Below are 26,998 nucleotides of genomic sequence, written 5' to 3'. Positions count from 1 at the left end.
TGATAGATTGAAAAATTCTTATCCTTTGTTTCCTACTCTTTTTATTGTGCGGAGCCCCTTACAATAAGATTTTGATCGCTCGATTAAGGTACATCCACATAACTTGTATAGCCGTATAAACATATGCATAAATAATATAGAAAATTATCCAATCACATTTTACGTGCGACTTCATAAGAGAAATGCGATTGGATAATTTTCTGCTTACGTTTATGCGGCTATGCAAATATGTGTGGATATACCCCTACGGTTACGGACGACCGAATCGAGCAACGCGATTGGCTACGAAAACCTACATTACGTTTACGGTTATTGTTACGAAAAATGTGTGTGACTAGCTTAAGTCAAGAGACGCAAATATAGACGCAATTTCAATGCAATTTCATGTGATATGGGGATTATAAACTGCAGACTTAACAGTTGAATGAGCGCAATTGACATTTCTTCTAGATCTAAATTTCTGATTGGATAGTCGAAAAGAATACACCAATAACAGCGAATTGTCACTCAACTGTTGAGTCCGTTGAATGCGCCCATTGTAAGAGTAGTTTCAGACAGTTGGAGACACTTGGAGAGAGAAGAGACAGCTGAGATTTGAAAAACAATTATAAACGCGACGAAGTGTAACCGGAAATCTTAAAATAATTTGTGCAAAGTAAGTATGTGCCTCATATGCCTGTTAACGACATATGTCCTTATCTTCGCGATTTGGAATTATGGAAATGTATAATGTCATTATATATCATCATATCTATAACTTAACCTACATGATTTTGTCATCGTATAAAAGATGTCACATTTTACATAAAACAGCTTCTACCGATTTATTTTTATAATAATAAATATAATGAATAATAATTTAATTATATTTAATTATAATAAGTATAATTAGTGTATAGTTAGTATAAGTATAATTTTGAATGTTTTTATAATTAGCAGCAAAATGAAATATATAAAAATATCCTAATTTTCTACATTTTTTAGATTGACATATATATATATACATATAATGGAAGATACAAATAATTTCATGGATGATTCAGTAATAGATGTTTCCCCTTCAATAGATGTTATTGATTTAACTAAGGAATCACCAAGTTCAGTCAGACCTTTAAGAAAATCACGTCAGAGAAATGTCGAAAATGTATCTTCTAGCAATAATGTAACCAGCAATTCAGATCAAAGGCCTATACCTCCCATTGTTTTAGGAAATACACAAGATACCCAAATGTTTGTATATATATCTTATTGATTTCTTAACGAAAAGTAAATAGATTTATTTTAAAACTAAAAATATATTTTTAGGAAAAGTACTAGAAAGAAAGAAAGAGTTTCTCAGGCTACAAGTGAAGTTTTGATCCTTGACGATACTATTGAAGAAGATAAAATATGTTATTCAGTTCAATCAGATATTAAAGAACCAGTACCTCTTACATGCCCAATATGTTTTGAAGCATTATCTTCCAAACTGAAACCTTATACTACTCGTTGTGGACATCTATTTTGCTTAGAATGTTTGCAGACATTCCTTCAGACAGCTAAAAAATGCCCAACTTGTAAAACAACTATAGCTTTAAAATCTTGTACTCGTTTATATTTTTAAATATTGTAAAACATTATACAAGCCGTTCCATATCTTTTGGTAGTATTTCATATTTTGTAATTATTTATATATACATAAATTGGCAATTGTAAATCTTGTTTTGTAAATTTTGTTTTTATACATTAAAAAAACTTTTCATAGAGAGGTTTTTTTTACAATATTTTATCGTTTAAGAAAACATGTAATATATACGTTCAATTAATTTATATTTTATTTGGTAACTTATGTCTAAATTATAAGCAAAATCGTAACATATTCTTGTAAGAATTTTTAAGTACTTATACCTTTATATTTTTAGACAGCTTCTTACGTACGATTATTCGTAAATATCTATGATTTCTTGTAAACTTTATGATTAAAATTAATAATCATATGTCTTGCAATACGTACGCACAAAATTAGAATATTAGTCATAAGTTCTTACAAGTTTTACGATTCTGCTTAGAATTGATTCATTACTCTGGACATAGCATTGTAAATTTATAATATTAAGAGAAGTGCTGAAATTTTTTTATTTTTGTTAGCCTATATAAACAAATTTTAATTTTTAAGAGAAAGCGATTACAAAATCAAGTTAGTTTATTACCATAATTAGTTATAAAATATTTTCAAAATAACAAATTATGTATTTTATGCTACAATATTAAAATGTAATTAGAAAGAGATTTAGTACACCTTTTAATTGTCTTAATTTAATTTAATATAATTACATTCGTAATTTAATATATAAGTGTATATGTTTTCTTATTTATACAATGACCCAAAATGTATATATTATTTGTTTACGTTATTTGAGTATGTAACCTTGTGATATCTGTTAACTGTCATAAGAGAATAATTACTTCCTATTCTCTGCTTAGACACAGTAACGCAATCTTGTTTCAAATTAAAATCTACTTTGAAAAGGTATGATGTATTCTTTTAACGTTTTCAAAGAAAAAGGAATATATAGACAATGTTCATGATACAATATTATTTTTCATTGGAACTGTTGTAGGATTTTTAAGTGAGTAAATTATCGGATTTGCCTCACTCAATTTGAATTTCTATCGTACAATTTTATCTGAATTACAAGTAAATATTCTTTATAGTTGGAGTATATTTTGAAAGATTGTTATCTTGTAATAATAATATATCTATTACAGTTCAGTGGATGAGTATATTGGAATACAGCCAATACCAAGATAAATGACAAAACGAAATATAATCGACTCTGTAAATAATGAGGTGTCTATATTAAAGGTTTTTATTAATATACTCGGTCATTATTCACGGTGTGCATAAATTTCTACCGCTACTTGGTCTAGAGAAATAAAAATTTTCAGAATTTCACGTTTTTTTTTTAGATCAACTAAAACAGTATTGAACCAGCATCGAATAATTTTGAAATATGAATATAAAAATTAATAAATGACATAACAAAAAGGAAATAAGTTTTCGACTTTTACGCATTCTACTAGGTGATAATTAACAAAATCTGTTATAAAAAAAACGAATACATATCTACTTAATGAATAACAGTCGCGATACAGAGGAAAAAATTATGCTATATACATCGTACACACACACACACACACACACACACACACACACACACACACACACACACACACTCTACACATATATAAAGACAATTCGGAACAATTTGACATTGCAATCAAATCAGTTACCAAGAAGATTGATGAAATTTTTTACAAATAGTTCTAAATACTATATATACATAAGCATGTATGTTATATACTTCTACGATCTAAGAGCAACATGTATTAATGTATTGTATGTAATATATTATAATATGTATTATCATATAATGCACATTATACAATATATTTTATATATATATATATATACATACACACATATTTAATGTATATACATATGTGTATATTATGTATATGTGTAGAGATGAGTATATTTTTATCTTTGCTTAATGCGCGAAATGAAAAGGCTTAATTTTTACTCTAGATTATCTGCAAATCTTTGAATTCGTATTCTCCGAATTGTTATTATTCTTGAATTATTATCCTTTGACTTATTATATTATTGATTACGTTTTCAATTCTTTCCTATATCTTCGCGCAAATTAAGCAGATTCGCCCATGCTCGCGCGCGGTTCAAAAAACTGAAGATATGAAAATTTCATAAATAGATATTCCTTAATTTGAGATAAACGACATGTGGAGCGTGACATTATCGTGATTGGACAGCGAATAATGGCGAATAATCGCAGGAACTCTCGTGTATTTATCGATAAAGATAATCAGCCGGTGTTGAGTAGCCGCGAATAGCAGCTTAGCAGCGGGATTCGAAATCGCGCGGTATTATTGGCGAGACGTTACCCGACAGCGCTCACGCGGCCGGCCATTGGCCGGGCGCGTCCAAGGCCGCGGCACGTCATGGCGGCGTAGCAGACGGACGGACGGGGTTCATGGCGTTCACGCGCAGCTGTCTTTTGACTGTTGTCTGTTTTGCCGTGCGGGGGTGGAAGGGTAGCGCATTGCGATGAGGACGGCGCATAGTGTTGTCGTCTCGCGAGTTATTGCGGCGAGTGTCAGCGCGTTTTCACACTCGCGACGGTGTTACGTAGATGCCAGCCGCCGTGCCAAGGCACGCGATTAAACTTCGCTTGGCTTCGCTGTCACACTCCGACGCGCGCGCGCGTGCACGCGGGCGCGGGCGCACACGCGGAATTGCAGGGAGAGACACACCGAGCGACACATCCTCCCGTTTGTCGTGTCATTGACTCAGGGCGAAGTGTCAAAATCTGGCTCGTGCTCGTTTTTCGCCCATTTCTCTCCTCCGTCATCGCGACGTAATATATTAAAACGGTCCGTGAATAATTTCGCCGCCCGGCCCGGCAGATTCTCGTCACTTGGCCGACAGAAGACTCCGATCGAGGGACAACACACGACGGACGACTGGGCAGGAGCGTGTATGTACGTGATGTATCGGTGTGCGCTTTGTTTTCCTTCTTCTTTTCTTGTTCCTCCTGCAGTGCGCCGCTGAAATCCCTCGTGCGGGGCGATATCGACGAGCATTTTTATGCGGCTCGATCTCGGACAAAACACGAAGAGACTTCGCGATTTGCGACGCAGCGCGACGCACGCCAGTTACCTTTGTCGCTTCCCCGATCCTCGTTCGTGGAGCAACTTGATTTAACAATGCTCGATTACCATAAATTTCCTCGAGAAGAAAAAAATCTGTCTTATTTAAACTTATGCTAAATGTCATTGGATATGTTGTTGACAAACTGATTATTCGTCGAGTTTATCTGTTAAACTATTGTCGGAATATTTGCTAAACGGATCGTTTTAATCTGAAGTTAATTATTCATTCGTTAAGTAGACATTTATAAATTGAATACGTTTGGCAGCATATTGGTAAAATGTATACATAACATATATATGTATGTATGTATGTGCGCGTGTGCGTACGTACGTATATGTGATGTGTGTGTGCGCGCGCGCACGTATGTGTGTGTGTGTATGTGTGGATAAAAATTGCCACTGCAAACAGATTATAGTTATATAATTATGTAAAGAATTTGCATTTAAATGTAGCTGTAGCTTATAGCATATATGTATAGATGTATGTTGTGTGTGTGCATGTAATGTTTTGTACCAAATAACTTTATGTATGTTATTTATAGATGTGTTTATAAACGTAACACTTGTATATCTGATTTCAGGCTATACACATTTGATGTTAAAGGCTGAATAATGCTTGAAAGATACGAATAATATAATACTACAATTTTGGTGTCAAAACACATACCAAAAAACGTAATAACCATGTATCCAAGATACATTTAATCAAATTTTATTGTCAGTGATTACTATATTTGGCGAGGTTGGAGAGTAATGCCGGTTCATCAGATTAATGTTAATCCGCCTGATTGGCAACCACCATTGTCAATTGGTCCTTCCAATAATACAAGTCCTGCTGGTGGAGAAGCTTTATCAGAATGGATACCACAGGTGATCCTTCTATTGAGAATTAATATGCATTACTTTATTTAGCTCTTTTAAATCTTTGTGGAAAATATGAAATATCTTTTACTATGTGCTTTTTTTCTGCAAATTGCAGAGTCTTTGTGTAGAGTTTTTCTTTATGCAGAAACGTTAATTCTACTTAACTGTAATTTTGAATTATTTTATATGATTGGAAATAAAAATTTTTTTGAAAATGCAACAAAAAATAAAATCATATTTTTCAATTAATTTCAAGTCAATTTTCAAACTATATTTTGACAAAATTCTAACTTAAGACTTAAATACAAAGATACATTATTTTATGACAAATGATAATTTATTTCGCTTTTTATTTTCAAAATATAGACTAAAGATTCTGCAGTTTAAAAAGTTAGTAGAAGTCACGTTGTATATTATGTTCCAAAAAAATTGAATCAATAAAGGCACAAAAGCAATATTGCGAAAACAAAGACATAAAGCGCAAAGTTTGAAATGAGATATTTTATATTCTTAAATATTATAATTTTGTCACCTTGATAATTATTAATGTAGCTCGATAACATATTATCTGGGAAGTACTTATGCGTTGACATAAATTGTATAGAAAGATAAAGAGTATCTTGATAATAACTTCTTCCCGTGACTCAGAAATATACTCATTTCAGAATTTTGCTTATGGTACAGTAGTTACTATTATACCAGATGATTGCCACTCATCCGTGAACACATTATCTTCGACCAACCATGATATTTGCAGGTAAATAGACCGTAGTTCTATCCTGTACTTATCGTTACTATATACGATTGTACAGTGTACTATTTATAGCTATATACATATACGTGTACAATCTTTATTTCATTGTGAGAAAATCATGCATTTTGTAAAATAGGATCTGCCATTGCGAGGGTGAGGAAGGCGCCCCTTTGTTAGCACCTTGCTATTGCAGTGGCAGTCTACGCTACGTGCATCAAGCTTGCCTTCAACAATGGATAAAAGCTTCAGACACGCGCGCCTGCGAATTGTGCAAATTCACATTTATTATGCATGCTAAGACAAAACCGTTTTGCGAGGTAGGCAAACTTGTTTCATCATAGGAAAGTTTCTTCCGAGAATTAAAAGTACCTGTCATGCTACAATTTGTCTAACGATATAAGTATAAATGAGGTATATCTTTGCAGTGGGAGAAGCTCGAGATGTCCGCGCTGGAAGTGCGGAAATTATGGTGCGCAGTTGCTTTTCATGCTGTGGCCGCGCTCTGCGTGGCATGGTCATTATATGTACTCGTTGAACGATCTGTAGAGGAGGCCCGACGCGGATTCGTCGACTGGTCCTTCTGGACCAAATTGATAGTCGTCGTGATTGGTTCTACTGGCGGATTAGTTTTTATGTATATTCAATGCAAAGCGTATATTACATTATGCAGAAAGTGGCGAGCATTTAATAGGTAGGTGTCATATTTTTCCACTTCCTTCCATTTTTATATGTAGGTAGCATTCCAGTAATATTGCAGCAGCGTTACAATATCGCTGAAGTAAAAATTCGTCCTAAATTATTTTACGTCCAACTATTCCAGGGTGATATTTATTCAAAATGCTCCCGAGAAAGTGGTGCTTCCTTCCTCACCTACGGACTCTTTAAGAGAAGTTACTCTACCCTTGAAGGACCCAACTGCCTCGGTGGCCGAGCTCAACCGCACTCTGTTACCCCGTACCATAGATCCTCCATGTGCCTCGCAAATGGCGAAGCCCGACTCTACCGCGCCACCGCAGAGGCACGATGCTCAACTGAAACTTTACGTATTCGACAAATTGTCTTCGTCCGAGGACAATCTATAATACTTCGGAGACGGAAACGGTCGTTAAAAAAAATCCGTGCGTTTGGAAGGTGATTAGCCAAATTTCACGGTTCGGAATTATGAAGCGCGTCCCGGACGCGTGATGATTTTTAAACTATACGATTTCGTAACTCGGAGCGGAATTATCCTTGTCGAAGTCGTTAAATATCCGCCCTTATACGCAGCACCTTTATTTCCCGAAACTTAGTACTTCAGTGCTTACAGTGTTGACAAGTGAGATAGAGACGGAAGTGTACAGCCCGAAAATGCTGGCGCTTTCTTATGTACATAATTATTGTATCTGTGATGTTATTAAATAAACTTTACCATATTTAAACGATCCTTTCAGCCTTTTTTTGTAGTTAATTAATCCACATTAACTGTTTCCTTTATTCGATGAAGAACAGATGGACGCGCGATTCTCTTGGAAATATCAGCAATTCATGATGCAACAATGGCGTGAGACTCACCGTGAGTCGCAAGAGATGCTCCAGAGAGCCTCCAGAAAGAAATACTCCATATTTTATTATTTGTATTGTAGAGGGGTACACGTGCGATAGTTTTCCGCGGGCCTGACACGTGCGCAGGCGCACTTGCGACGACGCCAGCGCCACTGAGTCTGTGGGTCGCAGCGACAGCGACTACGGCGACATCGGAGATTCCGACTGCTCGATGCTGCCGTATCGATCGGTTGATCAGTGTCGTGCGTGTAGCCGAAACGTTTGGTCGAACGGTCGTCTCGCGGGCGTTTTCAGCGGCGGAGCAGACCGCACAAGTACCGGAGTCAACCGGAATATATCGCTGCTCTCGTATAAGCGGCGTGAGGGAGAAAGGAGAGTGTGAGAGAAAAAGAAAGAGCGATTCACGGCATCCCGCGCGAAGCGTTAAGGTCGCGTTCCACCGCGTTCCACGCGGAGCGGTGCAAGAGAGTGTGTTGTCTAACGCGAGTGTGAAGTGTCCGCACCGCGGAAACCGGGTACGTGCGGTTTCCGCGCTGCGGAACGTTTCCTGCGTAAACCGCTATGTAGCGGCCGGCGGTGTAAATGAAGCGGCGTATACCGCGCTCGCATATCGAGAGGAGGGTATCGTCCGCCGTAACCGCGGCTGCGGCGACTTCTGCGGCGGCAGCGGCGACGGCGGCGGCGGGGGCGATGGGAATGGCGCGCAAATGCTGCGTTGATAGCTGCAAGACGGACGTGCGGGAGGCACGCGCCAAAGGATTGCCGCTACATAAGTTCCCCAAGGACACCGCGCTAAGGGACAGGTGGTTGGCCAGCGGCGGCTTCGAGACGAATTTCAAGCCGACGCCAGGCCAGGTCGTCTGCCATAGGCATTTTAAACGTGCCGACTACGAGACCGCGCGGGGCGGTCACAAGCTCTTGCTCAAGCGGGGCAGTATACCCACGATTTTCGCGGACTATGACGATCATCCCGGTACGTGTGACGCGGCGAGACCGGACGAGGGAAGAGAGACGTCTGCTCGCCTAGTGCCGCGAGAGCGAAGTGCAAACGTAGTTGCGTTTCGCGCATTCGTCTCTCTCTCTCTATCTCTCTCTCTCTCTCTCTCATTTACTCACTCTCTGGCGCGCGCGCGCGCGCTCTTTCCTTCCTCTCTCCCTCGCCTCGTTTTATCTTGTGCCTTCCCCGTTCAGTGTTGTTCTTCCAATTTCCCTCACCTCTCGGCTCTCCTCGTCCTGTCCCTTCCCGGGAGTCTGTTTCATGCATATAGGAGCGCTGAGGAGCGCCAGCTTCGAGTTCGCCGAGGGAACGTGTCACGTCGCACCGGCGTCATGCCAGTAGTACTCTATTCTAAAAAGTCCGTTTTTTCTAACAACACACCGGTGTGTCATTGTCGCCTGATAGCGTTAACGAACGCTCGCGTGAGAATGAAATCGAGTAATCAGCGACGTTCGAATGTTCACCGGCGATAACTCGCCAAGCCGGTACTCGCAATGTAACGCGACAGCATTTTTAGTGTTTTATAATAAAAGCATGAAATCAATGGTCGATCATTAGGAAGCTACGTGTACTTACTAATGTTATCATTCAAAAATGTTAAAAGCCAAATCGATACATTGACAAATGTATACATTTGCTATTCTAATGTAACAGGTGTTTTTAAATGGAACATTACAAATGATACAAAATGAAGCACACTTCAAAGTGCGATGTCCACTTGTGTTGTGCAATGAACGAAGATTATATTTTGCTAAATAATGTAATAAAAATATTCATTTGTTTTCTATTAAAAAAAAATTTTATCCTTATTTCTTTATTTTAATTAAATGAGAAAATATTAAATTATTTATGCAATTCAAATAATAAATCGTTTATTAATACAATAAAATGTGCAATTTTGCAAGAATTTATGTCAATTGATATGACATAGTGCATTATTATGTGTATACATTTGCTGATAAGCGTAAATTTATTAATGACAGTAAATATATTTTTATTTTTTAGACTTATTAGTACTTTAAATATTTGTATATATTTACTAGTACAATTATTGGATTTCAAAATATATAATTATTGAATTTTATGCTTTCACTGTAATTCACTGTAACATTTACATCGCAAATTTGATTACACACTCACACACACACACACACACACATCTAAAAAAAATCACATGTTTCACAATGAGATTCTTTGACTTTAAATTTATTTTTCCTAAGCAAAAGAAAAAAATTAAAATTTGGAGGAAGTTCCACTTGAGATTCACTAAAGAATACAAGTTTTTATTTCTTTTATTTGAAATTTATTTCTCGAGAAACAAACTTCCTAATCTGGAAATTATTGAAATTTGAAGGGAACGTCATTTAATAAATAATACAATTTTCTTATTCATTTCTTCTATTTGAAATTTAGTTCACAGGAAATGAACTTCCTAATCCAGAAATTATTGACGTTTCGATATTTTTAAAAAACTCCATTTATTTAAAATTTTTCAAACCTATTATAAAAGAGATGAAACTTTCGATACTTTGGGATATCTTGTACAGCCTCGTTAGCTTATCTTTATGAAAATAAAAAAATGTTCTTTTTTTCTTGGGAAGAACAATTTCTTAAAATAACTTTATCAGGTTTTGTTTTATTTTAATTGATTTTTTTCACATGGATAAAGATTGTATATTTTTATTAAGATAAGAACAATTATATTTCCTTTTCAGATCCTGTTATCATGTCGGTGAAGTCTTCAACATCGTACGCTCAAGAAGATTTGGACCTGATCAATTCGGAAATACTAAATTTGGAACATTCTGCCTCACCATTATTATCTGAGGCGAGAACACCTAAATCCGACAGTTGCGGTGAAACGTGTTATTCCAGACCTGAGTCGTCAGCAGACTCCTTAAATCTCCCTGATAACTCGGACGTAACAGATAATGAATACAAAATGATAAATTCGAAAGAAGAAAGAAAAATATCCGAGACGGATAAACCGAGCAAAAATTCGGATAATAAAGTGAATACAGTAGCGATGCAACTTGGTATCGTCGAGCCAGAAACGGAAATGAAGACTAGTGCCAAAGATCTAATAGCAAAGGAGGAATTAAAATTATCTGGCAACAAGGAATTCGACAAATCGGAAGAATTGAAACCAAAGGTTTTAAATCGTGGTGATTTGAAATTTTTTCCTGGTGCCAAATTGGAAGCGAAAGACTTTAATGATAAGTGGCAAGTATCATCGGGTACAATTTCAATAAAAAATGTTTATTAGAAGAAGACACGAGAAATTATTGCAGTACAAAAAATACTTGCAATTTTATATGGACAAGACAAATTAAAAATTATGTTAAAAGTTTTGATGAAATAAATATATATTGATTAATATTTATGCGCAGGTATTCTGCAAAAGTGGTAGAAACAGATTGGGACGAGAGGGAAGTTTTAATACACTTTGACAAATGGAGTTCGAGATTTGATGAATGGATACCAATGGACAGTTCCAGACTACGTGTATTGCAAACCCCACAAAAGTAAGTTGGTGCTCTAATTTTGTCACTGAAAGTGTCGTAACAGCATCGATGATTCGTATAAATTATTTCATTCATTTCTATATTTTTCTCAAAGTCGATTCTTATTTAAACTTATCTTAAGATATCATAAATTATTTAATAACTTAATTAAATCACAGATTGGTATTCATAGTCAATTCACATATTTAAAATAATTTTAAGTATAGCCTTGAAATGTCATAAGCCAATTACAGAGCTATATTAGCATTTGAAATCGCTACATAAAATAGTCTCAAAGTAAGAGTAGACTATTAATACTGGCGACAGAGTAGTATTAACATCTTAAAATATTACTTAAGGGAATGCTGGAGTGACCAAATTATCGACATTAACATATAAAAATCTCGAATTGACTGAATGAGAGATGATACAATGGACTTTATACTAAATTAAAAAAAAAGTTGTTTTTACTTTTTTTCGATTTTAGTGTAAAGTCCACTACACTCCTAATTTTGCGTCTACTTTAATTCTGTAAAAGGATTTATGATTCCGTTTAATTAATTTGAAAATTTTTATACAATATAATTTGGTCACTTTAGCATCCCCTTAAAATGATTTTGAAATAAGAATAGATTCTGGCCAGTATTTATAGTTTGTTTTTATTTTAAGACCATCTTAAGTAATATTTAAGACGCTAATGCAGCTTTCTTATTGGTTCATGACATTTAAAGATTATATTTAAGATAGTATTAAATAAGAATCTTCCATATTAGCCAAAGGTCTAAAAGGATTATATCTTAAGCTATTGTCATTTGTCTTTCCTTAAAGCGAACAGGCTTGGATTCCGCCATCTCCGTAAGTTGAAATTGCGTTAATGAATAGTTCTAATACTTGATAGCTATAATAGTTTATTGTTTTACTTGTTTATGTGCTGCAATTAACAAGAGTTAAATACTATTTAGAATCTTCATATTGATTTGGCAAGGATGGTAAATATTGACCCATTATCCACATATCTCAAACAACGGAATACACAAATAAAATGTTCACTTTACACTGTGTACATCGACTTTGATTTCTTTATGTTACACAAGCAAAAATATATAAAGTAAAAATAAAAATATCGACTTATCATTGCGGATAACATAGGATAAGAGGAAACTTTCTTTACATTGTGTAATGTAATGTAATACTAATTATGCATTGCATCGTGTCTCGCATGCATTGCCTGATACGTACGAGCATTGTATAATTACTATATATCTCGTTTTCATCGATATACTTACGTTATCACATTTCAAATGTATTATAACAATTTTCTATCAAAACGTTGAATCCAGACTTTCAAAGTCGGACAAATCTCCAATGGCTAACAATTGAATTCTATGGACATTCTAGCCCTCTAGGAGTCAAGTTCTCGGGGAGAGGGGGAAAAAATGAGAAACCCTAACGACGCGACTCATATTTTTCCTGCCTCCCCTCTCCAACCCTCATTTGTAGTTTTCCCTCCGTTTTGCTAAAATTCGTGTGCGTATTGTATCGTTGATCGTCGTGTTTTCTGTTACGCGTGTATAATGCGAAAATTTCGCACCCGCAGGGAAGTGAAGATGAAAGAATTTTCGGTGGGCGAAAGGATACTTGCTACGTGGGCGGATGGCAAAAAATATCCAGCCAAAGTGAGCGCGGTCCTGACGAATGGTAAGTCACCTAACCTAACCTAGCCGCACGAGCGGAGAGGCTAGATTGCGTTCCCATAGATTTGACGTTTGGCTATATTCAGAGACGAATCTGTGGATATACTTAACATTTTTTTCTGTCCCGATGTGGCTTAGAGGTGGTCCTAAGTAAATCCTTTTTTTCTCAGACAGGTATAACGTACTTTTCGACGATGGATACGCAAAGATCGTCAAGTCGTCGAAAATGACCAAGATCGCTGGAAATTCAAAGGTATAGATTTCTAGATTGAGGTTATGTTGTTATTTTTCAGTTATTCAAAGAAATCCTGAATTGGTAAAACCAAATAGTACTTCCATAGTGAATCTTGTATCATTTTATTTTATTTTTTAACTACTACTTCAATAAGTCGTATGAATGCAAAAGTGATTCTACAGCAGAAACTTGGAACAAGCTGTGTTGCAGATGAAATTTTTTAATTGAGATTCTTATAATTTTTCAGAAGATTTTTGTATTAAGTCTGTTTTTTTTTTGAATGAAAATGAAAAAAATTTCTGAAAATAATAAATTGTTCAAAAAGTCCAACTAAAAAAAAAAATAAATCTTATGTTATATTCTATTGACATGATTTCTAAGATAATTTTTTTTTTTACATAAGCAATTAAGTGAACTGGATGGATATATTGGCAGTAAACAAGAAAGAAGGGATAAGAAAAGGAAACATATAGTTATGGAGTTGTTTAACACTCACTCAAGGAAACGCACGAAACAAGATATTGACAAAACACCAAAAAAGGAGGAGACTGTCGTCAAGGAAAGTGGAGAAACCTCTTCAGAGAATAAGATCGAGATGGATGGTACCCAATACGGTCCTTGTTATGACCCAGGAACAGATTTGTTGAAAGGTTTTGAAACTAATCCCTCAAAAATCAAATCATATTCAAAGAAAAGCAAGAAAGAAGTACCCAAGGTTGAAACGGATCAAATTGAAGAAAACGTTGGTCCTGAATGGATTGATGGAGAACCACAAGGAACAGAATCTTATATTGTAGATGGCAATGATGGTGAGTTACAGTGGAATTTCATTAAAAATATTTTTAAGTCTGTAAAGATATAATAATATTTTAATATAACATGGAAATTTATTTATTAATAATTTTATATGTGTACATTGTTTACCTGACATACTGAAAGTGGTCTAACCATCAGAGATCTGAACATTTGTAAATTAACTATATAATAATAATGACAGAAGAAATTAATTTCACAAAAAGAACCAGCTTTGATTTTTATGCTCCTAATTAATAATTTGATATAAGTATAATTTCATAGTCTTTTTACTAATTAAAATATGGAAAATATTTCAGGGCCTCGCCGATCTATAATAGTACCAGACAAGAGATTGCCTCCTGGTTGGGAAAAACACTTTACACAGAGAAAAGCTGGCTCATCTGCTGGAAAATGGGACGTCTTGTTTATACAGTAAGATAAAAGATATATTTTATTCACAATGATTAATAATGAAATTTTTATATGAAATAAAATTTGTGTACAATTTTTTATAAAAGTAAACAGACTGGGAAGAAGTTCAGATCGAGAAATGACATCAGAATATTCATGGAGAATCAAGGGCAGTACGACTTTGACCCCGAAAAATTCGACTTCTGTATACATCGCAGAAAACGAAACCACCTGCATCGTGTGAAACAGGAAGTTGCATCAGAAGTTACACCAAAGAAGATCAAAACCTTATTGCCTAAAACAAAAACACCTGAGAATACATTACTTACGACGGTGACTAATATCGACACTACACCAGTTACCTCCATGTCTAGTACATCTACGGATGGTGGTAAGATTTTTGCAATATATTACGTTTTAATGCACATCACATTTTAATCTTTGCAATGTTTTTTACATTCTACTAATTCAACAGAGATGATCTATTGTAAGTACTCATAGATATTGTATTTTTGCAAAATTAAGACTCAGCGAAGTATAACAAATATAAGCTTATGTATTCTTTTTTAAAAACAATTAATCTTTCTTTATCTTGTTTATTGCTGAAATTAATAAGATTATATAAATTATATAAATTATATAAATTATATTATATAAATTAAGTAGATGTGGTTTTATAAAACATAATATAAATCTTTGAATATTTTATAATATAATTTTTTTATTAATTTTCTTTTAAATAGCTGTTTTTATTGGACTTCGTGGTGGACTTCGTGTAGAAATGGAAGACAGTGCTTATAAATGTCCCAAAGAAGGATGCAATAAAAATTTTCGGAAAGAAAATTTGCTGCAAATGCATATCAAACATTATCATCCTGAATATTCCAAATTTCTGGGCTCTACTCCAAAAGTTGAAGATTTAGCTTATGCAAGAACGATCGGGGAATCTATAGAAGATATAATTCCTAAAAAACCGACATTCATGGAGAAAATGAATAAATCTGCGAAAAAGAAATCTCTTCCTGAAAAATCGCCATCTACTTTATTACAATCAACATTAAATACTATGCAACCAACATCTCCGTCAATACCTGGTCCAGTGATGCCAGAAGAAGAGGAAATGGATCAATTAACAAAGTGTAATGATTCGCAGAAGGAGGATATGAAAATTGAAACAATGTCACCTATATCTAATCACAGTACGGAGATAGATGAAGATATTGAAAAGAAAAGGGAGAATGTCTGTGCATTGTCTCCTGGTACATTATTTGACATGAAAGTAAAAGAAGAAAAAGCGCAAGGTGGCATTAAAACTCTGTTGCCTGTAAGACCAGTCGCAGCATCGGAGGTGCAAAGGACCGATAGGACAAAACCTCTAGATGATATGACGCACGGTGAGCGCGCAAAAAATCAGAAAAAAAGGCTTACTGAACATAATGTGGATTTGTCAGTTAAAACAAAGAAGCGACATGGTAAGAAACTTCCACATTTTTACAAGATTTTTGCTTTTTAAGGCAAGTTCTATATTTCATTAATTATTTATGAAAAAAGATTACATAACATTCAATATTCCTTTGAGTAGGTATGCCAGATCTTACCGATAGTTTCGGTGATTTAGACGACAGTGCTATGGACGTCGAAGGACCTACGGCACTTATGTATAGATATAGCCGTAGAAAATCCGATTCAAAGAGCGACGAAAATAGCCAGAATAGTAAGTGTGAGCGTTTTGCTATATTTTACAAAGCCATACGTTACGAAAACAATTATTTTGTTTTAGATATGCTTTTTTTCTTTAATTTAATGCAACTATGTACTTGGGATTCTTTAAAGCAGGAAATACGTTGTATAATATTTACTATTGTATTATTTCTGTTGTTTCTTAGGTCAACTAAATGATTCACGCATTGATAAAGCTGATCCCCTAAAAGGGGATGCAATCAAAACAGATATTAATAATGATGCAGAAGGTACATTGTTTATTTTTTTTTTTTTTTTAATCTTTTATTGACTTTGTTTCATGATTTAATGTATTGCCAATCTTATTTTCGTTGTTACATTTTATTTTATATGCTCGCAAGAAATACACATTAGTACTTAATATACACCTCTCACATGTCTATAAAATTTTATGTAAATTTTACATAAATAAATGTGTTGACTTCGTATCATAGAAAGTGAAGGAGTGATGATGATGATCAATGGCGAACTGGTAAAAGTAGAACAGCTTCGAAGAGAAGAAATAATAAATTGCACGTGTGGTTTTATGGAAGAGGACGGTTTGATGATACAGTGCGATCTCTGTCTCTGCTGGCAACATGGTCATTGTAATTTCATTGAAAAGGAAAAGGATGTTCCTGAAAAATATATTTGTTACATATGCCGAAATCCACATCGACAACGGCCTTCTAAGAAATATTTTCACGATCAGGACTGGATTAAGGAAGGAAAATTGCCAAGGTAGTTTATTCATGTTTGTACTTCGATTGTGTACAATAATTATGTATATATAATAATCTATTTATTTTTTTTTATTTGCAGTTTACCTAATCGAACTCGAAATCAGTATATGATCAATCAAAGGATTGCAATGTTGAAGCGTTCTTATGACTTAGTTGCTGCACTTTTACAAATCCAACAACTTCTTCATAGTTTGCGTGTAAAAATCAACGTAGCACAGTAAGTTATATCTTTTTTTGGAAAAATTATGTTTGCGTTATAGTGACTAATTTGTTTAAATTTATACAGAAAGAAAGATCATCCGAAACTATATCTTTGGGCCAAGAATTGGGAAAAAATGGATATGTCAAAAATAGATATGGAACCAGTACCAGTAATGGAAATAACTAAAGTGGCAAGTTTTACTAATACAGGTTCGGAAATTCCGCGACGTGTCGAGACAAAGACTGATATCAAGTTGTCGAAGGATGATCAAGATGAAAAATCGATCGCTTCTGATTCGGAATTGATGAAAATTTTGGAAGAGGATAGCACACATTCTGATGAATCCAGGATTATCAAGAAGGAAGGCTTGAATTCGAAAGACAGCCATATACTTTTAGACGCATTAACGAGTAGTAATTCAGACATAAAAGAAAAGGACATTACTACGTCAGACATTAAAGCGGAAGAAGCAGGTACAGTGAAATAGAAATAGGTATAGTGCAGTCGAAATAGAAAAAAAATTATAAGCCTTCTATTTTTTTACCGATAGAATTAAATTTTTAACATACAAGATAATAAATACAACTGCGTTATACATATTATACGATATTTTTATGCAGATTTGTTAGCTGACAAAACTATTATTGCTAATCCTGTACCTGAGAATCTCAATTCTGGATCGCTTATTATCGACAACGTACAACAAGAAACTAGTATAACCGTCGAGAATGAAGTCTCCGCACTTCCGCAGCCTTTTATACCAGAGCCCGAAGCACCGATTGATCCAGCCGAATGCCGAATGCGATTGTTAGAACATATTGAGCATTTTCAATGTCACATTGATTCGAGATTAACATCCATAGAAACGCAAATTTTTGGTACGTAATAAAAAAAAATACATATATAACACAAAGAAATGTGACACATGCATTTGTTTAAAAAATATGTTAGTTCCGAAACAGTAGGTGCAATGAGCCTTAAATTGTAAAAAATATATTATAGTCAATTATTTTCCTTATATTCAACTGTGATTAGCCGATATCTTATGGTTTAAAACTTACTACACCTATTGTTTGGGATTTAAGATTAAATTGGTATTAATACATATGTTTTAATACACAGCTCTAGAGGCAATGGACCCGGATGAACTTGTATCAGATCCGCTTGTACAACCTCGTACTAAGCAGACGGTCCAGATGCTCCTTCGTGACTTGAACACAGTCCGAAAATTGGCAGCATTATGTTGAAGACAGTTCTCAAACTTGAGAGCATAATGTATTTTTATGTATATAGAGGATAGCTAGGTAATATATATGTATATAGATATATAATAGATATTAGGGATGCACCATTGTAAAATTATCGGATATCGAATATCCGAAAAGAATGTAACATCAGACATTCGGTTGAATATCAGGGAAGGCAACTTTCCAAATTGGATATCCGACCAGATTCCGAGACAATGTCTTCTTTAAAAAAAAATCTGGACAAAAAATTGGGTAATTATTTACAGAATACCCTCCCTCTCAAATCTTAATAAAAATAGACTTATTCGACATGTTTTCACTTAAAACGAAAAAAATCTGGCAAAAAAGCGGCGATCGATCTCGTGAATCGAGTTATTAAGGGTTAAGACATTAAAACATTATAATTTTGTAGCAATATACAGTAGAGATAGGCTAAACGGTTATTTTTTTATTAACGATTATAACAGTTATTGTTACTTCAAAATAATCAATTATTTTTAAATAATTATCAATTATATAAACGATTATTTTTTATAATATTCTATACTCTCTAGTCAGTAGTCACATTTTTGGGATTATTTCTTATTACTTAATTCATCTAAGAAATCTATTTTGAAATATTTAACTATTTGAAATATTTGTGTAAACAAATAAATATAAAATGTTAAATTTTGTGCAAAAGATAGATGTTAATTTGATGTAAGTCAATATTACATGCGTTCGTTTTTTATCGTACGACGAATTTTTCAAGCTTGTTAATTGACTGAAAAAACAGAGGATCTCGAACTTCTTTGTTTTACAGCCAAAATCAACAGGCTTGAAAAATTTGTTTTACGACAAAAAATGGACGCATGTAATGTTAGGATCTGAGCACAAGAATTGTCATAACACTTACTTAGACTTAAATGTAGACGTAAGTAACGCACAAGCTTTCACGTACAACTTATTGTCGTGTCTCCAAGAGACTGCAATAAATCGTACGTCATACGCTAAAGCTTGTGTGTTACTTACGTCTACAACTTAAGTCTCTAAGTGTTACAACAATTCTTGTGCTCAGACCCTTAGCTTGATACAGCAGCAGCGATAGCACTTCTGGCAAAAAAATTAAATAGCAAGATCTTAAACATTACTATTTATCTTTTATTGACTTATAAAATCTAAAATTAATCATTTAAGATTGATAATGTTTATTTTTCAAATTTGATAACTTATTGAAGTTATTTCTCAATAATGGTTATTCAGTAACAGATAATGCCCATCGCTAGCATTATTAGTGCATACTTATTTATAGAACATTTATATAATAAAAAATCAACAATTTAATGATAAAATTTCAGTCGGACATATTCCCAAATACTAATGATATTCAACTATCCGGTCAGATAGTAAGAAAGTGCCGAATAATACCGAATACCGGAATACTTTTCGAATATCCGGTGCATCCCTAATAGATATAAGTATAATATATAGATATATAAGTGATATTTCTCTTCGACTTGTGTCACCAATGCAAATAATTGTTTTCTCAGTAGGAATAAAATTCAATTATTTTAACTATTAAATAAATCTATTAGATTTTGCGTTTATTTTAAACTTGTAACAATATTAAAAAAGTAAAAAGATATTTTTAAAATTGTATAGTTTGTATACGTCTCTGTGTACATCCTAATATCGAGTGTAACATACTTTGATAGCAAGCTGACGTCAAAATGACGACAAAATGACGTAGCTTGCTACCTGGAATAGTCCAAACTTTTTTTTTTAATATGTACATGTTCAAAGAATTATTCATATGGTCTGTCATTAATATTTGAACATTTTACATAGTCCTACATTTTTAAATATGTTATATAGATAATTGATAATTATTTTATCCTATGCTTTTTTTAAATTGTTAAATTTATTTCAAGATTATTTTATGAAATTTTATGCATTGCTAGATGAAAAAGAAAAACAAATGTATATAGTCTATATCGCAATATCTTTGTAATTTTAATTTTAGTGAAAAACTCTGTAATTACAATTTCTCTTTAAAAATTAAAACATTGATAAAAGGTTAAAGCTACATAAATATATGCTACATAATTATATGTTATATATATTTTATGTTTTATATATATATATATACAATATATAGTGTATGTATATACATAATATGTACTATTTATATAAAATTAACAATGTAAATGTTGGAATAAAATATTGCTATTTTGATTTTGAAGTAAAATTGATTTTTTGCGGATAGACCTCTTTTTAATATTATCTTTACTGTTTCACCAGACATTACAAGTTCGTTCCTTGTAATCTTTTAACACTTTTCCATCTTTTTTTTCGCATCGTCAATTATATATCTGTCTCATTTTAGGAGCGAAAGTACAGCACAGTACAACCACAAAGAACAGATCTAATATACACATTACATATATAGAAGTATTCTGCATTCCGTCCGGTCCGCTTCGTTCAGTAACTGAACTTGACTTTAGTTCGCTCCGGACCGTAGAGACCAGTAGAGATTTTCGCGCGCGTATGCGCGGACGAATCTCTCCTCTTTCTCGCATCGTGAACGAGTCTGGTCAAATTCGGCAACCATGAAGTACATTTTAGTGACCGGTGGTGTGATCAGTGGTGTGGGCAAGGGTGTCATCGCCAGCTCGTTCGGCACCATCCTCAAACATTGCAACATCCGCGTGACGTCCATCAAAATCGATCCCTACATTAACATAGACGCCGGGACGTTCTCGCCCTACGAGCATGGTGACAGACACGGCTTCAATGTCATGAATATTGGCGGGATTTTCGTCGAATTCGATCTCATCGATTTCACTCATGTCCGTTCGATATGGAAAAATCGCAGCGGAATCTCGAGCGTCTCGACGCTAAAAATAATTCGAAACTTCTCTTTTTTTATTGTTGCGATTTCTCCATTCAAACGATATATTATATTTATTTAAAATATTAAATGTTTTATTACATTTATTTAATATATTAAGTTTTTCGAGGAATATCGAAAGATCACGAGGTTAAATTCGAATAAATTCACCGGTGTCGAATCCCGTTTATTCATATTCAATCTTTTCGTCGTTGAGAGCAGAAAAAAAATTAATTTGTCATCCGAATGAAACTTGTCATATGATTATATGATAAAGATCCTAAAAAATATTGATAATGCGGCAGCCTTCTGTGGCGGTAAAATTTTCAGCCATGTGCTGGCGCGTCGCCATTTTCTGTCAATATCGTAACATTTTACAATCGCTTATAATTATGACTCCGCCGCAGAGAAGTGCAAATATATGTTATAACCCGCCTTGATTTTGAACTTAATTCGTTTGCGACTTGCAAAAATATTTTTAGGGCGACTGAAGTTCATTTCTATCAATGTAGATTAATTTTAATCTCTGTTCAATTTGCTCTTCATTTTTTTTTCAATTTTTATATCTGTTTCTACTAACGTAGAACAACTTTAATCTTGGTTTAACTTACTTTTAATCTTTTTCTAAAATTAGATTTTTTTTTAGAAAATTAGAATTTTTTTCTAAAAATGAGAAAGAAAAAAAATGTAAAGCGAAATTAAAGATAATCTACATTAGTAGAAACGAACATAAGTTAATTCTGATTAACCTAATCAGAGATTAATTTAACCGGGTCATAAAAAAAATTTTTGAACTCGTTTAATTTGATCTTTTTCTGTATATCAAAGAAAATTAATAGCTAATTCATGTTAGCCAAATAATATTGATAAATTAATCAATGTATAATATAAATAGAATCAATAAAATTAATCAGAGTTGATCAGTTTAGTTTCTTCTGATCCAATAATTTAGCTGACGTCAAGTTAACGAACCGTTATTACAATTTATAGCTTTTTTATATTGTAAACAGAAAATGAAAAATTGAATTTTAATTTGTTTATGATTAATTAAATTTTGATTGTCACGTTGATCTGTACAAAAATCAGCCGTTAATTTTTTTAAGTTTATATTAAATAATTCTTTTCTATATGAGGAATTAGAATAATCAAAGCATATTTCCTGCATAGCTAGATATCGTCAAATTGATTGCGATAAGGATAAGATTACTAAATTTTTACATAATGAAATAAAATAATCTCATATTTAATTTTTGAATACGAGAAAAGTATGAAACATGTAATTTAAAAAAGAAAAGATAACAAAAAAGGGAAGTCAATTAAAAATTTACATTAAAATTTGTGAGAAAACATTTTCATTACAAATTATAAGGTTTACGTTTAAAATTGTATTTTATTCATGATTACGTTATAATTAAAATATTTCTTATTGATTAAAACAATATTGTTTATGCTAATAATAAATTATTTATTGTAATTTTAACTGCACAAAACAAAACAGAAAATTTAATATCATACGTATAATCACTTTGGTAGAAAACTATTGTTAAAATTTAATTATCATAAATGCTTATATTCCTATAGTTATCTTTACCATTCAATGAGAATGATAGATATTTAATGTAAGTGAAACATAATACGCCCGTCCCATTGTTCAGTCAGATATGCAGTCAGCTGTCAGGTACAAGAATTCCTTGAAGGAAAACGTTCATATGTTACTGATTTCCTATAGACGCATCCGCTTTTATTTCCGCACCTTTGCTGTCTTTCTATCTGTAAACGTGCATTCTAGGGTTCTCTTGATGTTAAACAGGTGAAGTTTATGTACTTGATGATGGTGGAGAGGTGGATCTGGACTTGGGTAATTACGAACGCTTCCTGGACATCACTCTTCATAGAGACAATAACATAACAACTGGAAAAATTTACCAATATGTTATTACGAAGGAGAGACGGGGAGATTACTTAGGAAAAACAGTACAAGGTTACAAATCTATTTATATTATCTATTGCAGATGTCTGTCGTACGTTGAGTTATATAGAAGTTAATAAAAAAAGAATATCTTGTTTTTTAGTGGTGCCCCATATTACAGATGCTATTCAGGAATGGGTGGAGAGAGTCGCGAATCAATCTGTAACAGAAGATGGAACTAAACCAGAAGTATTGTTAATTTGTGAATTTTTATTATTATGTACAATTAGATAATTCCCCAAAAAATATAAATACAAATATAAATTTAAATAATAGATATTTTTTAAATAATATTTTATGTGTATAAATGTATAATATAATTATTTTAATTGTATATTAATCCTTTATAGGTTTGCATATTGGAATTGGGAGGCACAATAGGGGATATAGAGGGAATGCCATTTGTAGAAGCATTTAGGCAATTTCAATTTAGAGTAAAAAAAGAAAATTTCTGTGTGGCGCATGTATCTCTAGTGCCACAGGTAACTATTATGATCTTTACATACTTATGTAAGTTTCTTCTACAAATACACTCAATAATAAGTGCACGAATAATTTTTGCAAAACTCTATGAATGATTTTTATGAGAATAATTTCTTCTGAACAATTACAGTAATGTGAATATCCACAAATAATGACGTTAAAATGACATTAAAACGAATCATAGCTATAATTGAAAAGTGACTTTTAGTAAACATTTTGGAACCATTTTCACATCATTTTTATGTCATAATGACTTGTGTTCTGCTTGGGTTTATTAGCCAAAATCGACGGGTGAACCTAAAACCAAGCCGACGCAATCCAGCGTTAGGGAGTTAAGAGGATTAGGTTTGTCACCTGATCTAATAGTTTGTAGATCAGAACAGCCTATTGGTAATTCCGTTAAGGAGAAAATTTCGAATTTCTGCCATGTGGCGCCGGAGCAGGTAAACTATAAAAAATATTTAATATTACAATGTATTGTTATGAAAACATTAATGATAATATTAACGTATGTATGCTTATATCTTATTTAATCAGGTCATAACTATTCATGATTTAACATCCATATATCGAGTACCACTTCTTATGGAATATCAAGGTGTCATAGAGTTCCTTAATGATCGATTGCAATTGAATATCGGAGTTCCACGTCCGCGATGCTTTATGCGAAAATGGCGGGATTTAGCTGAACGCGTTGATCATCTACGAAAAGACGTTAACATTGCTCTAGTGGGTAAATACACGAAACTCGAGGACTCCTATGCTTCCGTTACAAAAGCATTGCAACATGCTGCCATTGGGGCTGGATATAGACTAAACTTGACAGTAAAGTGTTGCAATTATTATGATTATATACCATGTATCATGCACGCTTGATCACACATATATATATTTAAGTATTGGATTATCGTTATAGTTCATAGAAGCTGCTAATCTAGAACAAACTACACTATCTGAGAATCCAGTCCTATATCATGAAGCTTGGCAACAGCTTTGTAAAAGCAAGTAAGTATATTTCATTGTAATATTTTTATGATCTATTTTTCAATATGTATTATTCACATAATTCTTGATCATACAAGATTATATTAAATTAAAATTTTCGTTGTATCCAGCGGCGTTATTGTACCGGGTGGATTCGGGAAGAGAGGAATGAATGGAAAAATAAAGGCTTGCGAGTGGTGCAGATTGAACGACAAGCCATTCCTCGGGATTTGTTTGGGTTTGCAAGCTGCGGTCATTGAATTTGCGCGAAATGTCTTACGTCTTGAAACAGCAAATTCCACAGAAATCGATCCAGAGACTAACAGTCCCGTAGTGATAGATATGCCAGAACATACTCATGGTATTATGGGCGGAACGATGAGACTGGGCAAAAGACAAACTCGATTTTACAATGGTGATTCTATCCTAAGTAAGTAATAGAATTCATTGAGATTGAGTTAATTTACTTTTCCATATCGATATATTTTTTCATTTATAATTCTCAATTCTTTAGAAAAATTGTACGACAATAAGGAAATTATTGAAGAAAGGCACAGACATAGATATGAGATAAATCCGGATTTTGTCAATGACTTAGAAGCGGCTGGTTTAAAATTCGTAGGTGAGTTAGTTTGCATCTCCTGATAAAATTACAGTTTTTTCATTAAATATAACAATTTTAGGTGTACATAATTAAGATAATAGGAAGAATATAATTCAACACTCTTATAGGTCGCGACGATGATGAAAGTATACGAATGGAAATTGCCGAATTAGAAGGACACAGTTATTATGTAGCTGTTCAATTTCATCCTGAATATTTGTCAAGGCCATTAAAACCATCGCCACCATTCCTCGGTCTAATTTTAGCCAGTGTTGGCAAATTGAAGCAATACTTAGCACGAGGATGTAAATTTTCGCCACGTCAGTTGAGCGATAATGAATCAGGTAATGAATCAGACAATGAAGAAAAGTTAAAAATTATTATGTTAAATAATATATATAAATAAATATGATATCATATTTAATATAATTATATTATATATGATATCAATGTAACGAGTTAGGCAATTTTAATTTGTATGAAATTCTTATAACATATGACTTTTGTTACAGATGATGATTATCTAGACGAAATGAGAAAATTACACTTTAATAATGGTACGAGTAGAAGCGGTAGTAGCAGTACATCAGGTCTTAATGATTAGAATATAACTTCATTTTTTGTTTAATTTTATTTCATTCCATAATTTTAGTTAAAATTGGTTAAAGTCATAGCTGTTTTTATTTGACGCTTCCTACTTATATAATTCGCGATTAAAAAATTAAACATAAAGGATATGAGGAGCAGACTTTCAAAATACATTTTGTCAAAAATTTCATTTTTTTTAGCTAGAGACAGTGTAATATTTAATGTTGAATTATAAACTACTCTGACATGTTTAGAAAACATTTTTTTTTTCATCATTAATTTATACGCTGAAAAATCATAGACATTTTGAAGTGCATTATATTTTTTAACTAGGGACAAACAAGATGTATTTGTTTAACATTTTTAGCAATTGTTAAGCAATTTTGTTTAATATTTTACATTTTAATTGACATTGTTATTTTCTGTACAGTGCGTAGTTTTTTCTTGTATGCATAGTTTTTTCTCATTTTCTGAAAATTACTTATTAATTTAAATTTTAGAAAGAACACATTTTGAGTCTGCTCCTTATGTGTATATATTAATCGATTGTTCAAGTAATATTTTTAAAATAATATTAAAAAAATGTAATGAAATTGTATGAAATGTTTGTAATGTATGTAAAATGTGAAATTCATTAAATATTAATAAGTTTTATATTTTATAATAAATTACGTTTTAATAAAAAAATTTGTGTATGTACACATTGTAAAAATATTAAAATTATATAATTAGTAAACCATTACAACAGAACAAAAATGAATTTTCGTTTTTATAGAAATTAGAATATTTTTAATATTTATTAAAAAAATACAACGTGAAGTATATTATTTTTAATCTTTCTTTCTAATGTCTTTTATTTGATAAATATATGAATCTTCTCTTTCCAATTTCAAGGAAAAAAAGAAGATACTGAAGTATCTTCTTAAATTTTTAAATCTATACTTTTCCGAAAAATTTAAACTATGTTGGCACTTATCATAAGGTCTGTTCTTTATTTCCGCACTAGGGAATCGATTCTGTATCTTGAAACAAGGTGAAAATTACAAAAGTGAACGAATTTATTAATAATTTTATTGATCAACAC

The 26,998-nt window shown here is 33.0% G+C and overlaps 4 protein-coding genes and 1 long non-coding RNA gene across 11 annotated transcripts; 4 read left to right on the top strand and 1 right to left on the bottom strand.

Moving 5' to 3' along the window:
* The first annotated feature begins 497 nt into the window (after nt 1-497).
* Nucleotides 498-2,268, top strand: LOC105153461 (uncharacterized). The gene is made up of 3 exons (XM_011068324.2): nt 498-655; nt 985-1,230; nt 1,306-2,268. The coding sequence occupies exons 2-3, from the start codon at nt 1,010-1,012 to the stop codon at nt 1,601-1,603; spliced, it is 519 nt and encodes a 172-aa protein (XP_011066626.1). The 5' UTR covers nt 498-655; nt 985-1,009; the 3' UTR covers nt 1,604-2,268.
* A 1,747-nt stretch (nt 2,269-4,015) lies between these two features.
* Nucleotides 4,016-7,749, top strand: LOC105153462 (E3 ubiquitin-protein ligase MARCHF8). Of its 3 annotated transcripts, none has more exons than XM_011068326.2 (6): nt 4,016-4,535; nt 5,292-5,580; nt 6,240-6,331; nt 6,465-6,645; nt 6,754-7,019; nt 7,149-7,749. In XM_011068326.2, the coding sequence occupies exons 2-6, from the start codon at nt 5,464-5,466 to the stop codon at nt 7,408-7,410; spliced, it is 918 nt and encodes a 305-aa protein (XP_011066628.1). In that variant the 5' UTR covers nt 4,016-4,535; nt 5,292-5,463; the 3' UTR covers nt 7,411-7,749. The 3 variants fall into 3 exon arrangements, with proteins under 3 accessions (XP_011066628.1, XP_011066632.1, XP_011066627.1); XM_011068330.2 differs by having other exon boundaries at nt 4,016-4,539; nt 6,259-6,331; XM_011068325.2 differs by having other exon boundaries at nt 4,016-4,539.
* LOC147908601 (uncharacterized) lies at nt 5,398-6,240 on the bottom strand. Its single transcript, XR_015546061.1, has 2 exons — nt 6,107-6,240; nt 5,398-5,589 (listed from the first exon to the last, which is right to left on the bottom strand). It is a non-coding gene; the product is annotated as an uncharacterized LOC147908601 (long non-coding RNA).
* Nucleotides 7,750-8,080: 331 nt separating the features above from the next.
* On the top strand, nt 8,081-20,644 carry MBD-R2 (PHD finger protein MBD-R2). Of its 4 annotated transcripts, none has more exons than XM_011068332.2 (17): nt 8,081-8,843; nt 10,583-11,090; nt 11,258-11,392; nt 12,200-12,226; nt 12,969-13,069; nt 13,236-13,318; nt 13,704-14,109; nt 14,413-14,527; nt 14,614-14,897; nt 15,250-15,978; nt 16,089-16,220; nt 16,393-16,476; nt 16,681-16,966; nt 17,048-17,185; nt 17,255-17,643; nt 17,791-18,048; nt 18,293-20,644. In XM_011068332.2, the coding sequence occupies exons 1-17, from the start codon at nt 8,453-8,455 to the stop codon at nt 18,415-18,417; spliced, it is 4,191 nt and encodes a 1,396-aa protein (XP_011066634.2). In that variant the 5' UTR covers nt 8,081-8,452; the 3' UTR covers nt 18,418-20,644. The 4 variants fall into 4 exon arrangements, with proteins under 4 accessions (XP_011066634.2, XP_087265248.1, XP_087265249.1 ...); XM_087409124.1 differs by lacking the exon at nt 8,081-8,843 and adding an exon at nt 8,850-9,352; XM_087409122.1 differs by lacking the exon at nt 12,200-12,226 and having other exon boundaries at nt 8,314-8,843.
* Nucleotides 20,645-20,832: 188 nt separating this feature from the next.
* On the top strand, nt 20,833-26,670 carry Ctps (CTP synthase). Of its 2 annotated transcripts, XM_011068335.2 has the most exons (11): nt 20,838-21,171; nt 23,097-23,267; nt 23,359-23,444; nt 23,606-23,737; nt 24,017-24,181; nt 24,276-24,563; nt 24,655-24,743; nt 24,854-25,152; nt 25,237-25,344; nt 25,455-25,670; nt 25,839-26,670. In XM_011068335.2, the coding sequence occupies exons 1-11, from the start codon at nt 21,006-21,008 to the stop codon at nt 25,928-25,930; spliced, it is 1,812 nt and encodes a 603-aa protein (XP_011066637.1). In that variant the 5' UTR covers nt 20,838-21,005; the 3' UTR covers nt 25,931-26,670. The 2 variants fall into 2 exon arrangements, with proteins under 2 accessions (XP_011066638.1, XP_011066637.1); XM_011068336.2 differs by lacking the exon at nt 25,839-26,670 and having other exon boundaries at nt 20,833-21,171; nt 25,406-25,539.
* The last annotated feature ends 328 nt before the right edge of the window (nt 26,671-26,998 follow it).

Source organism: Acromyrmex echinatior, chromosome 9 (assembly GCF_024713525.1).
Source record: "Acromyrmex echinatior isolate Ae372 chromosome 9, ASM2471352v2, whole genome shotgun sequence".
NCBI lineage: Eukaryota > Metazoa > Arthropoda > Insecta > Hymenoptera > Formicidae > Acromyrmex > Acromyrmex echinatior.
Note: the sequence above shows the minus strand (reverse complement) of the source record. Positions and strands in the feature narration are given on the sequence as shown.